Source organism: Agelaius phoeniceus, chromosome Z, assembly GCF_051311805.1.
Source record: "Agelaius phoeniceus isolate bAgePho1 chromosome Z, bAgePho1.hap1, whole genome shotgun sequence".
NCBI classification, from domain to species: Eukaryota; Metazoa; Chordata; class Aves; order Passeriformes; family Icteridae; genus Agelaius; species Agelaius phoeniceus.
Genome location: NC_135303.1, coordinates 80,620,930 through 80,636,611, shown reverse-complemented (window position 1 = coordinate 80,636,611; position 15,682 = coordinate 80,620,930). Strand labels below are relative to the sequence as shown.

Here is a 15,682-nt window from a genome sequence, read left to right as displayed (position 1 = left end):
CCTGCATCTTCTTTGTGACCCTTCTCAGGGCATGGTCCAACAGAAACATGTCTTTCCTGTTCTGGGGACCCCAGAGCTGAATGCAGCACTCTGTGATGAAGTCTATAGATGGAAGGACAGAGGGGCAGAATCACTTTGCTTGACCTGCTGGCCACACTGCTCTGGATACAGCCCCAGATGTGGTTGGCTTCCTGGTTTCTGGGCTGCAAGTGCACATTGCTGGCTCATGTCCAGCTTTTCGAGCACCACTACCCTCAATCCTTCTTCATAGAGCATCTCTCAATCCCTTCATCTCTCATCTCAGCTGGCATTTGCCTTGTGTGCAGGACCTTACATTTGCCCTTGCCGAGCATCTTTAAATTCACATGGGCCAGCTTGATCTTGTCCATGTCCTGCATGGCGTCCTGTCCCTTGGACATGTCACAGCTGGACCACTCAGATAGTGCAAAGTCTCAGAGGGTGCACTCAATCCTACTATGTCATTGATGGCATGTTCACTGTGGGGGAAGTTACACTTTGACCTTCTCTTATGGCTCACATGCCTACAGAAGCCCTTCCTCTTCCTTTTACATCCCTTGCCAGGTTTGCTTTAGCCACACCTTGCCTTCCCAGCTCTATCTTGTCACAACTGAGCTATGTCCCCATGCTCTTTCCAGGATACCTCCTCCTGCTTCCCTGCCTGTTTATTTTCTTCTCATCGCCCTTCAGTTTGGCGAGCAGGTCTTGACTCAGCCATGCTGTTGGCTTTCCTTCTCTGGTTTCTTGCAGATGGAGATTGAGAGCTCCTGCTCCCTGTGGAATGCACACTTCAAGATCTGCCAGCTCTGTTCCATTCCCACGCTGAGGGCAGTGGGTTCCATGGACTAGCTCCTAGAACCTAAGAATTGCTGAACTCTCCTGCAGGGAGATGCTCATGCAGCCTGCTGTTGTGCCAGGGAGCTCTAAGGGCCTCACTTAGGACCACTCCTTTTAGGGTTGCAGGATGACTGACTTTAGTCCTCAGGCAGTTTCCATATTGGCCGCCATCCAAGGCAGTAATTACTGGAAATTTTCTGAAGTCTGTAACCATAATGTTGTTCCTCTCAGGCTGTTTCAGGCAAGTAACATTCCTAGGCTATCAGGGGCTGACTTACTGTCTCTTGTCACCTTCCTTGGCTAGGCAACAAAGGCCCTGCTATGGACAGTTTCTGCTAAGTTCAAGGGCAGTTTTGGTGGGGGAGAGGGGGTGGAGGAGGTGTTTGAAGACATAATACATCACCACACAAGGATTTTTTACCAAAGGCAATCCATCTTACCCCACTGTAGTCACTGAACACCTCTCTGCCTTTAAGAAACCTTCATCCAATACACTTCTAAAAAGTGAGACTTGTACACTGAACAATAGGATATGTAATTTTTGATGTAATTTGGACTACACCATCTATCAGTCTGAAGGATGCAAAACTCACACATTAGAGACTGGGTATGACAATAGTACTGTATACATAAAGTATACAGTAAGCATTATGCAGAGGTTCACTAGGTAACGCTCAAGTTAAAATGCCTAATGAGATTTCAATAAAAGATTATACACTAAGCAACCAGCAAAGCAGCCTTTCAGTATTGAACCACACACTACAAAGAACAGAAGGGCATCAAAATCTATTTCCTGTACAATGCAAATATAACTGACACATGAAGTACGCAATCCTTTCTGAACAGGACAAAAAACCCACAAAAAATTATTTCCTGCCCCTCACCAAGAATTTTAAAACAATTGAAAATGGCTGTCAAAATTCTTGTCCATAAAATTCATTCTTGCTGCAAGTAAAATTCTTCCTGAAATAAAGGGTTTCAGTTACTCCAAGTCATTGGAATTTTGTATCAGTTACCATGGTGTATTGCTTGTTATACTAATGCTCATTTTCCAGGAGCAGAATTCATGAGAAGCTAATAGGTAACAGCAAGCAGCTAAGCACTTGCCCTCACAGGGCTTTATCATGTCTGCAGGTCAAAAAGGCTGCTCAGAGCAAAACCCCACACTACAGAAAGATCACCTAAGACCTGTCAAGCAAAGGCTTTCGCTCCCACCCTTAGTCGGAATACCTGCCATACCACCAATCCAACATCACTGAAATGATGAAATTTCCTTAGAATCCTGCTGACCTGCTTTTATAATGGTCTTGAGTTTATTCTCAGAGAATAAGGACACATTTATGATTACTTCCTCCCTACATGTGTTTCCCTAACATCACCAAAAACATTTCAGGGGCACTCCTTAGCCCTGGGAATACATGGCCAGTACTGTGGACTGTGTATTTTAAGAGCATCACTACCACTTAACATTCCAACTTTCTCAAATGGTCCAGTTGAATCTAGAGCAGGTAGAGTCTATTTGTTACATGTTAGAGAAGAGCAAATTACTTCTTCTGGTTTAGAAACAGCCCAAGTTGATAAACTGGATTATCCAAAAATTCTAACTCCATTTTAAAACATAGGAAAATGCAGTCAGCCATTTTCACCTGGCTGAAAATTTCTGTGATTTTGAAGGTGATATATTAACTGATCATACAGAGACAAAGCAATATTCTGCTTCTGGAAGTTCATGACAAAACTAAGAGCAGTGAGAAGAGCCTCAGAAGCTTAAAGCATCTCAAGTTTTTCAGTTTCTAGTATTGTCTCTGCAAGGCAATCTGGAAGTGCTGTAAACACTCACAGTAACTACTGCAATTCCCCAAACTGGCATAGCAGCACCTTATAATCACTTTCTCAGTGTGAGTTAAATGCCAGTAACACACAATGCAGGGTACAAATTAATTATCTGTAATTTTTATGTAAGTCAAACTGACTTACTATCTGGTATTATTATTTACATGCAACACTGTTAACTCAGATCTGTGTATCAAGCTTTCCATACCAACCCCATCAGGCCGTTCAGAAAATTTTGTCCAACCCACAGATCTCCAATCCCCTGTATCTGCAGTACACACTCTTTGCCCAAGAAGCAATGATCCACACAGTAAGTAATACTTTTGCAGGCCTTCGAGTACCACAGAGCAGTGAAAAAAGAACGGTATTGGAAATCCCTCTATCACTAACGCCTCCCAACACAGCACATAACTATAGTTACACAGTAACTATTATTATAGTTACTATCTTCAAAACAAAATTGTGGCTCGCGGTGCTACGGCATACTGAGATCAGAAGAACACAGGGCAAATCCACAGTACCAATATTCCACTTCTCTAGCTGGAGACCTCCTCTGAGTAATAGATACAAGCCTCTTTTTTAGTTCAGTGCAGAGATTATGGTCCTTTTCAAGACAAAGGTACTACCTAATGAAGACTCAATTAAAGGAGTGCTTTAAATTAATCAGTTCAGAATTTATGTTTCAAGTCTTTATGTATTTTCATGAATACTACATTTCAGTGAGTACATAAAAGTATGTAAAAAAAGGTGACAAGATTTTCTGGTTAAGACCATTTATTTTAACAAACAGATGAGTCTTTAAGATGAACTGGAGGCTGCAACAGCTGCTCTCTTGGGCTTCGGTGTGGTTCCCTCACGGAATCCATTCCTGCAAGTAGAAATATGGTTACCACTCTGAGATGTTGATTCCTGCTCCAGGTTATTTTCTGACACTCATGTTTTAGATGAAGCTCACTAGTTTTTTTCAATTTATCTCAATAATGCACTGAAATCACTACAGAGTTCACCCGTTCAGACCTTTTTTAAAAAAAACACATTATTAAAAATTGTCTTGAATAAGCAGTATGGTTTTCATTCTTGTCTGCTGAAGTAAATTTGACCTCTTGAGACAGGAAGATTTCATTATCTGAGTGAACCCTGCAAATATAGCTCACCTGCTGAAAGCACATCTTAGTACACACTCCTTCTAATCTGGCTAAAGAGGTCCTGTTTCTGAAGTCTATTTCTTACAAAAATTCTCTATGCCTCCAACCACACTCTTCAGCCCTGAGCTTGATTTTGGACGACATTTCTACCTGAGCAACACTCAGTGGAAAGCAAGCTACAGCTGCACACTGGATGGTGTTTTATGGCTGCCACTGGAAAAGAATGAGCTAACCAAAACAAATTGATCCCTCAACCACACCCACAAATGAGACTTAAAAACCTCTTACCTTTTGCTAATAAAATTAATCTACATTTTTATGACATCACTCCTGAATTACATGATATCTTTCATATAGCATTCTTGTGCAGTGGATCAGAAGCTACAGAATTCCATGGGATTCATAGAAAGTGGGAATCATATAATACCCCCACTACCCCTCCCAAGTACAACTCAAGTTTTGTAACAAGTCTTAGAAACTTGCAACTCAGTTGTATAACTTGATGTAATAACTAATTAATGCTGACTGAACTCCAAATAAAAAGAGGGACCAGATGTTATTCCTGTCCTGAACTTTCTTCTCAGTGAGCAAATGGGACTGGAGTGCATTTTGAAACTTATCTCAATAAGCCTTTAGTGTAATGATCTATTTAAATGAATCACAAATAAACAAAATACCACACAAATAATTTTTAAAAGTGAACTTCTTACTACAATAACATATATGTCCTGTACTACCTTAATTCAGTATAAACATTGGAACTTTTTGCACACCTTTTGTCTTACCAGAAAGGTTTTTTTTATCCTCAAGGGAGGATAAAATGCAGACAAAGCCCATTATTTCATGACATATTTAAGAAGATTGTACTCGCTTAAGTGGTACTAAAACAAAATTAAAACGTAATTTTGAGTGGTAAATTTTGTAATTAAATAGTGTCTATGCAGGATTTCACAGGATGCTAGTTGGTAATAAAGTGTTATACCTGAAGCGACGGTAGACCTTTTTCAGGTGCCTCATGCGACCAGTACCAGTGGTGTTGCGTCTTTTAGCCTTTGCACTCCAGTTATCTAAAATATGTAAGTCACTGTTATTTACCCGCACCAAGTAATTTTTGTTGCATCTCACATTTGTATGGTACAATTATTCAAGCTGACGAAGAAAAAAAAAACTTTACTATAATTTAAGCCAGTTTCTATGGAGTAATACTGCATATTACCTGGCATATAGTTAAACCATCATTAATTTGAAGAAAGCTCCAAAATGCAAAACGACAAAACTGCAAAACGACACTGCAAAAAGTTTTCCTCCTTGATTGGAAAACAAGTCAAACTACTGAAGAAGAAACACGATTTTTTAAACTAGAGCCAGTTAAAAGTTTGTTACTTACACTTTCTCTTACGCTTAGCAGGGTAACCACATTTCCCACAGGTCGATTTTTGCAGATGGTACGCCTTGGACCCACATCGACGACACAGGGTGTGTGTCTTATTTCGTCGCTTACCAAACGACGAGGTACCCTTCGTCTGAAAAGCATTTCAAAACATGGAAATATCACTAACACGTCCAAGTCACAAAACTAAAAGAACAAGCCTTAAAAAACCGAGCGCAAACCGAGTCGTATAAACACGTCAGAGGCACATTCAACTCTAAACCACAACTCAGTTTTAACTACGAGCAGCATCCATTTTCAGGACCCGTTGCCGCCATTCCTTATGTGCCCCCGCCCCTGTGCGGAAATAAAACGGAGCTACGGAGCGCTTACATGGGCTCCCCTCTCCTCACACCTATCACCATAAAGCACCAAACTGCTCTCGCCCGACGGAAAGTGACTCGCTTCACACGCAGCAGCCGCACACTCACCCTTGGCGAGCGAAACCCCTCCTGCTACGTTACCGCCCGACTGCTCGGCCACGGCGGCAGAAGTACGAAGCCGGAGTCGCCGGCAAGTGCGCGGAACCGCACCGCACCACGGCCTCCCTGCCCTGCCCTGCCCGGCCCGGCCCGGCCCGGCCCGGCCCGGCAGCCGTGCCCGCCGCCAGCCCCCGGCCCCAGCCCCGCCGCCCAGCCCGGCCGCGGCACAGCGCGGGGCCTCTCCCCGCGGCCCGGCCTGCCCCCGCGGCGCCCCCGGCCCGGCGCGGCGGCGGATGGCGGCGGATGGCGGCCGATGTCCCGAGAGCTAGCCCGGCACTCACCATCTTCGCCGGCCGCCAGCACCAAAGAGGCCGCGCCCCGCCCCGCTTCCGCCACGGCCCCGCGACCGCTTCCGGGGACGGCCGCTTGGGCGGGCCCGGGCCGGGCCTGGTGTGAGGGGCGGCTGGCGATCATAGACGAGGCCCAATGTGCGCGGCCGCTGGCGAGCACAGACCGGGCCCGGTATGCGGGGCGCCTGGCGGGCCCGGCCCGGGCCCGGTGTGAGGGGGCGCCTGGCGGGCGCAGAGCCTGGCCGGGCACTGACGGCGCGGGGCACCCCGGGGGTGCAGCTCTGCAGGAGCGGCCGCGGTGCCAGGCGAGTGGCTCAGCGCCAAGTCCTGATCCTGCTCACTGCGACAGTCGGAGTTACTTTTACAGAATCACCGACTCACCAGTTTTGGAGATCTACAAGACCATACAGTCCGCCGGTCTCCCCAGCACTACCCCTGTAACCCTAAGCCCCTAAACCACATCGCCCAATGCCAAACACAGACGCCTATTGGACACCTCCAGGGAGAGGAGGATTCCACCACCTTCCGGGTAACCAATTTCTGGCCGCCCGCGCAGTCACAAAATTTTTAACGTGAATCTCCCATCTCTCAGTTTCTCACCATTTTCTGTTCTCTGTGTAAGCACAGTAGAAGAGACCGGCCTCACCTCACTACACCTTCCTTTCAGTGGTTGTAGAGAGCAGTAAGGTTTAATGGTGAGTTTTTATGAGTGAAATTCAGGCACATGTATTCCTGTATTCCTGTATCATGTATTACTACCTGTAATACACGACTTTCAAAGTAAGCTGCCTTGAAGAATGGGCTCTCCTGCACTCTCTATTTGTCCATGTCCTCCCCCAGACCCCTCCATGGTGCTACATAGTCTGCCTGAGATCAAAAGCGTTGCAATGGACATCATTGGCACCAAAAAGGGATATGGTCACAGCACCTAGCTTGAGTCCAAGAAACATTTGGACATTTGGCATCAGAACAATGCTCTAGATACATTGTGTGAGGCTGTCTTGTGCAGGCCAAGAATTGGTTGATGAACCCTGTGGGTCCCTTCCAACTCAGCATGTTCTGTTATTCTCTGAAAATCTGCTATTTAAATTCTCATATGCCTGCCTACTATGCTCCTTCAGTAGACTTACAGTCTATACACAATTTTATCTTCAGAGTGTTCATTTCGGGGGAAATTGGAGAAATTTTTATATACCTTATTACCAGATCATTACCTTGTCATCCCAAACAGAGCCAGAAATTCATGCTATAGCCAGTTTATTTGTCTTTGATGGTAGAATTATGTAACTTGTCTTACAGTACTTGATGAAAGAATGTCTTTTTCTGGTAGGCTAGATGTCAGTCCTTGTTTACTGACTAAAAATGCAGCTTTTCCCAAGTACAGCTGTCTGGGCCCACCAGAAGCCAACAAACTGTGAGCAACCTTCCCACTATGAATGAGTTAAACCCCTGTGACATGGAGTTCGTTGATCAGAAAAAGGGGTAGTCCCACAGCACAGTCCCCAAATTAGTAAAGCTGTGTCTGACTTCTGCATTTTCATTCCTGGACAAATCATGTTCATATGGTTGTCTAAATAGTAATTTGTCCTCATTTCTTTTGAAGTGTAGCCCCTTGTTGAATTTTTTTGGTGCTAATTTATGTAGTGGGAGGCCTTTGACCTCTGGTAAGGTTGAGGGATAGGGGAAAAAGCCATTTTGACTTCAGCAGCATGGCTTCCAGACCCAAAAATGTGTGGCTCAGGCTATTCACTCAGTTCTCTCATTTTTGGGTCGCAATTTCTCTTTCTGAAATAACAGAAATCCTTGCCTGTATTAATTTTACCTCACATGAAATCCAGACATTTACTCCATCCATGGTCCTGCAGTAGTTAAAAAGGAGACATTGGTTCCAAATGGTAAATCATCCCATATTAAATTAGGTGTCTGAAGTAGGGTGAAGAAACGATCCTTGGGAGGAACCCTTCTTCCATGAATTCTAAGAGAGAACTAGGCAGGCCCATTAGGCTGGGCACATAGGTAGCTGAATTTAGGTAAAATTAATTTTACCCTGACTTGACTCAATTAAAATATTTTATAGTAATTCTGTCTTCCTTACCAGAAATCAGAAGAGAAATCGCTGTGTTGTATGGATGAAATACCATTCAGGGAAAAAAAAACCAAAACAAACCACTTAACTCAAATAGTATGTACACATCCTACATGCTGAACTGAAGTCATATTTCTCCCAGCAGCCTTGCTGTGTGCCTTTTATCTAGTGCATCCTTTGCTCTTTCTTTCTCACTAAATCTCAGAAATCTGGACGATGGCATGGACATTGGACAGGTGCCATGGCAACAGCCTCTATAGGAAGTCTGTTGGTTTGGCTGCCTGCAAGAATATTCAGGAATTATTCCTGTCCTTTGTGGGATAAAAATGATCTTCTTCATTTACATGTCTTCAAACCTGTTCAGAAAGAAAGACTGTTGCTATTGTCATGCATTCCTCTTTAGTATTCAGGAATACTTTTAGGGTAGGGAGTGGGCAGAGCTGTGGCTGACCCAGTACCATTCCAGGAGGTCTTAGCCTGTGTGAAGTTCACAGGGGAGAACAGAGTTCATTGCCCATTGCTCAGAACCCACAGGCTCATGTACTGGCAGCTGCTGAGTGGCACCAGCCTAAATTCAGCACTGACTAATTCATGCTGCTTCTTTGTTGCATAGGAAGTAATCCAAAATTTAGAAGGTGACATGTCTGGATTTCAGAACTGTCTTTTTGATGTAGGAAACAGGAGTCTGTCGGTACAGCTGATCTCCCATCACAGCTTCCCTACAGCAATTTTGGTCCAGATAGGTTTGTTGATGGAAAAAATCCTTTGTTGTGCCAGCAAACAGTGATCCTATTAATCTTCTAGGCTAGGGTTTATTGAATACCATATTCTGCACCATGTTCCACAGCCTGGCTGATCTGGTTGGAGTTAAAACGCTGAAGTAAAAAAATAGATATGCTTTTAGAAATAAGCCTTAGAGTTAAGTCTAGTTCAAGGACAGGGAGATCAGAACCAGGACTGGCTAGGTATTAGAGAGGAAGGGGTGTGTGAGCCACAAATAACCTCAGTGGCATTTGTTTTGCTCAGTTTAATGTCATGCTACTACATCACACCATCACTGGGGTGCAGTACAGCCACACACACCCTGTGGTGTGAAACAAAACAGAGTTGAACTGGTTTTACTGAACTTGAACTGCTGAAAGGACTAGTGTGTAACAAATTTCTTAGTGTGGTCTCATAGATGAAAGGCATGCCTTTTGGTATCCTCCTGAATATCAAACACTTTAATATAGGTAACAGCATCTCAGGAATGCTACAGGAAAACTGACGAATTCAAGGGCAACATTTTCATGAGGGTTGGTTTGGTTGCCTTTGTGTCTGGTTATCATTCTGATTTGCAGAGGTAAATATCTCGGTTAGAATTAGTGGACACTAATTATTTGTTACCTAGCAGGCAGAAGCAGCATAACTTCATCTGTATAATATCCAGATTCTTCAGTTTGAAAACTTTTGTATGTGAGTTTGAACCAGAAACATTGGTCACCACAAGATGACAGTAGAGTTCAAGTTAAACCTTTCTACTAAAAAACTCTCAAACAGTAACAGTATATTAGGTTAATAAATTGAAATATTAATGAATATTATCTGTACAGTTCTTACATCTTTATGACAATAACAAAAAATTTTAGCAAACCGTGCTTATGAATAAGTCTGTTGTATCCTGCTAAGAAACTAATAAGCATAATAGAAAAGTCTTTCTATTTGTTTAGGATGAAAATGAATACAAGAAAATTAAACAGCTGACATTAACTTCTGAAATTTCTTGTTAAAATACAGTGGAAGTGATAAAAAATTTTTAACAACTCATTATTTTTAATTACAATTCTATGGCTGTACCTAAAGGGTACTTATAAGTAGGAGGAAGGGAGAGTTTTTACAAGGGCATGTAGTGGTAGGACAAGGGGGGATAGCCTTAAGCTGAAGGCAGGTTAAGATTAGGTATTAGTAAGATATTATTTACTGTCAGAGCAGAGATAGGCTGGGACAGGTATCTTGCCCAGAGAAGCTGTGTGTGCCCCATCCATGTAAGTGTTCAATACTATGGAGCTGGTCTAGTAGAACGTGTCCCTGCCCGTAGCAGGGGGGTGGAACAAGATGATCTTTAAGGTCCCTTCCAACCCCAACCATTCTGTTATTTTATTGCTACTCCTCAGCCTCAGAGAGAGAGAGAGACTAGGTAATAGCCTTCAGACCACCTAGGGAGTAGCACTAATACTTGTAGATCATGGCAAAAGCATGACTACCATCACAAACACAGCAGGAAGAGCTCCCTTCCCATTTCCTCAGCTGCCTTTAACCTTTATCTTAGAGTGGTTGTGGGGGGGGATCCTGGTTTCTTCCCCACTAGAAACCACACTAGAATCTTTCCTGTTTCATCTGTCTAGGGGAACAGTGAGAGCATATCTCTTCTCAGCAGAGGTAGGAACAATCCTGGGACATGCTTGCTACACAGTGCAACAGAATTCAGAAAAAACAGAATTTTAAAATGACCCTATTTTTTGTTTGTTTGTTTGTTTGTTTTGGTTCTGTTTTTGTTTAGTTTTGATTCTTTTTTGCTTTCTGTTTAATCTTATGCTTAGATACACTACAAGGTTGTGGGGCCTTGTTGCACCAAATTCTCAGAGGGAGTTTTGCTGTTTGCAGAGGTGATTGGATGGCAGTTCAGGCTGAGCACCAAACAGGGTGCATGGCAGAAAGCCAGAAGTTCCTTTACAAGGTGACAGCCATTTACTTCTCAGTTCTATAACAACAAAATGTTCTTGTTGGTATTATTTTGATAAAAAACAACCTTTCTTGATCTTGTCTTGTTTGATACTGTTGTCTTAAAATTTTGTTGCATTATTCATGCAAAAATGTATGCACACACAAGCCTGAAGAAAAATTTTCATTGAGGAGGTACAAAAACCATTTGAGCTACCACCATCTGGTATTGTAGTCTGAATCACATTCCAGGTGGAAATGCCTAGCTTCTAACCACGTGCCTCTTACATTGCAGCAGAAAATATTTTAGTGAGTTGTGAGGAAAATGTTTGTACCAGTACAGACTGAAAAGTACTGGACTTAATTTTCCTTCAGATGGTTCTGGAATTTTTGAGAAAAGGCTGGTCAAATGGTTGTCTGAAATGGCATCGATTTGGTGGATCTTTTAGTGGGAAGGCAAATAAGCTGGATGACCTTCTGAGGTTTCTTCCAGCTGTACTTCTGTCATGCTGTGATTTCATAAAAGGCCTCTAACTATAGAGACATAACTGTATCTCTAATCTCTAAGGCTGTCATTTTCTCAGAAAAATGCATTTGACCAATTTTATACTTGGGAAAAAAAGGTCAGATCTTCATTAATTCTACTTTCAAATTTTGTCTACTTTTCTCATAGTGGTAGCTTTTTTCTTGTGGTGGCTGGCCAAATAAGTGCTATGTCCCCTTTCTTACATGCCCACTGACAGACCTTCATTTTAAATATCCATCCTTTCCCTGTGTTATATAAGTCTCTGAATTGCATTTTTGGAGTTGTTCTATTAAACCCAAAAGATTCATTATTGAAAATGAATAATAATTATATAACTGAAAAGCAAATGTTACCTAGTCATGATCTTGAGATTAGCTCAGTAGGTCAGAGCATTGTGCTAATAACGCCAAGGTTGTGGTTTTGATCCCTGTATGGGATAAAAGCTGGGCTCAATCATTGTTGTGGGTCCTTTCCAGCTCAGACTAATCTGTGGTACTTGTGTATGTCTTTCTGTGCAGACACATACACAGATGGTACACACTTAGCTGTTCTAAAAATGTTTTCTTTCCTTTCTTTTGTACTGAAAAATTATCAAAACTTGTCTCACTCATAGCTAGACACAGCCTATACCTAAGCCCAGGCATTATGGTTGAAATTTGCTAACTTGGAAGCTGAATGTCTAAACATAACGTACAATGTCAATTCTTTTATATTTCCAAATGTTCTGTATGAATGACACATGGGCATAATCTTTGGAAAAATACAGTCTCAACTGTATTTTGGTTGGGAAAAAAACTTCTCTTTCCTGCAGAAGTGTTGGGAGTAAAATTCTGGCTATTTTACTCTCTCAACTTTCTCCCTTTTTACATGGAATTAAATGCTCGGCTTTGGCTAGGTATGTCTTTGGTATTACATTCCCTCCTTGTGTTTCTCAGCTATGTTATCAGTGCATATGTGAATGACTATCTTTCATAATAGTCTTGATTTTACTAAATGTGAATGATTTTACTTCTCACCACACATTTCTTAGAACATGACTTGATATTCTCTTCCAGGAAATGCTGGAGAAATACAGACATGCCTTTTTACACTGCTTTCTGTCTCCCAAGGTAAATAGATAATTTAGTTTTACAGGACTCATCCCAGTTTGGCACCTGTTAGTGTTAAAAGAACTGCTACAGCATACACATGGTAAATTTTCAAATTTTCCATGTATATTGCAATTAGAAGTATCCACCTATGTGAGTAAATGCAAAGCTGCCCACAAAATATAAGGTATCTGATTGTCTTTTGGAAAAAAACATTTCTCACAAATATTTATTTTTTATAAGTTTCAAGTTTTACTTTAGATCTAATACTCAAGAATAAGCTCACTTTAAAGTATAAAAACTTGTCACTTTTTTAACACCCTTTACCTTGTAGGAATTTGTGGGGGTTGCTTTTCATTTTTGGATGTGAGACACAAGCTGTAAAAAAAAAGACTTTGCAGTGGAACAGACAAATTTAAGTTTTATGTTTACTGAAGATAAAGGCTTATTCCTAAGTTCACTTTCCTTTTTCAAAATCACTGTTGCATTTTATTATTTTCACTGGCTAAGAACCTTCCCTAAGTACAAATGAATTGCTAACAAAGGTCAGCTCAACTTTGCAGTTACAAATATTATCTTCTGTTTATTCTGGAATATTTTCCCTGTATCGGGCATTTTCAGCTTTGCATTTACTGGAACTCAGGCATACTGGCTCCATCAGGGAATTCCCCTAACACCCATGTACAATTTCCCTCTTATACTAATTCTCTTTACCAAAAACAGAAGACAAAATAGTGCCTAACCTTATTAGTGTGTATAAAGAGGACACAGAAGAGAAATGGAGCTTTTTGAACTTTTTCCTTTTTGATCACAAAACAGAACTTTCAATCCTGTGGCCACAAGACGTAGACTAGACTAACAAACACATGTGCAGTCTTCCAGATGACACAGGGCAAACTCAACTTCTCTGGCAGATGGTGGAGAATACACCAATATGTACAGTTTCAGATTTGTTATCCATTTAGTTAGTCCTTGTTAACTAATTGCACAGTTTTGAGCAGAGCTTGAATATACATTAGGAAGATATGTAGCCAAAAAAGTGTCTGCTCAAATAGGGAAAAATGTCTGAGAGAATGTTGCACTGTGTAAAGGTCACAAAACTGTGACAAGTCTAAGCCTACTTATTATATTTTAACAGCAGAATAAATATGGTAGTTCTCCCTGTAACAATGTCAGTAATTTACTTTTTCTGCTCCATGTCTCGACCATTTTACAAGTTTGTAATTGACCTCAGTGCAAAACTGACCACCAACCTTTCTCAGGGCACCTTTCTCATGGATGACGCATGCTTATACATGGAAGTATTTCCCTGTCCTGGTGTCCCAGCTTAAAGCCCAGCTGGCAACTAAGCCCCATGCAGCTGCTTGCTCACCCTACAGCAGTGGGACTTAAGAGAGAATTGGAAGGGCAAAAGCCTGCAATCTCATGGCCTGAGATAAGGAGGTTTAACAAGGGAAATGTTGTGCAAACAAGCAAAGCTAAATAAGGAATTCTTTCACAGCTACTCATGATCAGGCAAGTGTTCAGCCATCTCCAGGAGAGTAGAGCCCCATCACACATAATTGCTATGTCTTGTGAAGACAAACACCATCACTCCAAATGTCCCCCAGTACCACCTCCTTCTCCCCTCTTTATGTACTGAGCATGATGCCATATGGTCTGGAGTAACCTTTGGGTCAGCTGTTCCAGCTGTGCCTCTTCCCAACCTCCCACAGGCCCCAGCTTCCTTGCCAGCGTGTCAGTAGGAAAAGCAGAAAGGGCCTTGGCTGTATGCAATCCCTGCTCAGCAATAATACAAACATCTTTGTATTGTCAACCCTGTGTTCAGCACAAATCCAAAACAGCTCTGTACTAGCCACTGCAAAAAGATTAACTCTACCTCAGCAAAAAACAGAGCACCTGCTTTCACTACTGTCTCAGAAGACCAAATATTTATTAACCAATAAATAGCAGAATTGTGTACCTCTCTTGCCATGAGGCCCTACAAAGGATGAATCAGGAAGCTTCCTTGTCTGTTCCTATCACAAAACTTATATTTTACATTCTGTCATTGAAATTATCAATATTTATCTCTTTCTTAAAAATAATTTATAAAAATCTCAAAAGTTTTTTGCTAGTTCTGAAAAGTTTGGAGATTGCTGTTTGCTGAATACTTTTTTATAGCTATTAGAAGTTCTACAGAGCCTCCACCTATATTAAAACTTCCATACTTTTGATTACTTTCATGATGGTTTTTCAGCCAAATAAGCACAGAATTGAATGCCTTCTCAGGCTAAGTGGGGACAAGTCTAATCCCCAGTAATGAAGTTTCTTTGAGAAATGTTTACTGACATGGTCTCCACTCTCAGATAAAGCATTTCCTATTGTATATAACTCCAACTAATCAAAACTGTTATGTAAAAGTAATTGAATGGCTAGATGGGAAGAAGTTTTCTGAGAATTTTATATCTGGAAATAAAAAAGTACATCATTAATATGGTTACAGTGACCCTGTGCTTCAGTCCTGCTCCTTTTAACTGAACTTCAAGTACAGAGAGAAACCAGAATAACTCACTTATAAGCTTGTTGTCGAAAAAATAGCAAATGTTGAGTACATCTAAACTTTGCTGGGCTCAGGTGAATCTCTGCAACTGCATTATCCCTCTCTTATTACTGGTACATGTTTTCAATTATCACAGTCTGATGGTGGTTGTATGCACAGCCAGTCCAGAATGAGGGAGAGCCGGAGTCAAGGCTGTGTCGCTTCTCTTTCTACACAATGCGCTGCATCTCTGTTGCCTCTGTGAAAGTTTGCAAAACCTTACTTTATCTGTTGAACTTTGTTTCCAGGTAGAAGATATCCACAAAAGCTTTTTCCAGGAAGTTTCACAGTAGCAGTTAGGGTTAATTACTGACTTCTCAAGTGAGCTGAGAAAATGAAAATGAATTTCAGCTAGTCCTAAAAATGCTGTAGTTCAAAAAGATATCCTAATAAGATCTGTTTCTTTGAAGTCCTGCCTTCCTTTTGTTCCCCAACTCCCCTTTACAGGAAAGGAGACTTTGTTCTGCTTATTGGAAAACATTTTTAAGGTTTTAATTTCAAGATACTTGGAAATTTTCAGAGGGAGACTAATGGACTTTGATGAAAGATTTTGTTCAAGGTTTGGTGCTTGAGGGATTTTAGCTTTTCAGCTAGTTACAATAATAAGTCTAGAATATATTCACTGATTCAGAAAGAAACAGAAATATAAAAGCATGGGCAAGGTTGC

At 41.6% G+C, this 15,682-nt stretch overlaps 1 protein-coding gene across 1 annotated transcript; it reads right to left on the bottom strand.

The window, feature by feature from the left end:
• Nucleotides 1-3,444: 3,444 nt before the first annotated feature.
• On the bottom strand, nucleotides 3,445-6,185 carry RPL37 (ribosomal protein L37). The gene is made up of 4 exons (XM_054651895.2): nucleotides 6,026-6,185; nucleotides 5,221-5,356; nucleotides 4,816-4,900; nucleotides 3,445-3,556 (listed from the first exon to the last, which is right to left on the bottom strand). The coding sequence occupies exons 1-4, from the start codon at nucleotides 6,026-6,028 to the stop codon at nucleotides 3,487-3,489; spliced, it is 294 nt and encodes a 97-aa protein (XP_054507870.1). The 5' UTR covers nucleotides 6,029-6,185; the 3' UTR covers nucleotides 3,445-3,486.
• Nucleotides 6,186-15,682: the final 9,497 nt, after the last annotated feature.

What these genes read in the sequence shown, in the direction of transcription:
- RPL37 (XM_054651895.2), bottom strand. An exon ending in TGCTAAGCGTAAGAGAAAGT is followed by an intron (nt 4,901 to 5,220) that starts GTAAGTAACAAA and finishes TACATATTTTAG; the next exon opens with ATAACTGGAGTGCAAAGGCT. An exon ending in AAGGTCTACCGTCGCTTCAG is followed by an intron (nt 3,557 to 4,815) that starts GTATAACACTTT and finishes TTCTACTTGCAG; the next exon opens with GAATGGATTCCGTGAGGGAA.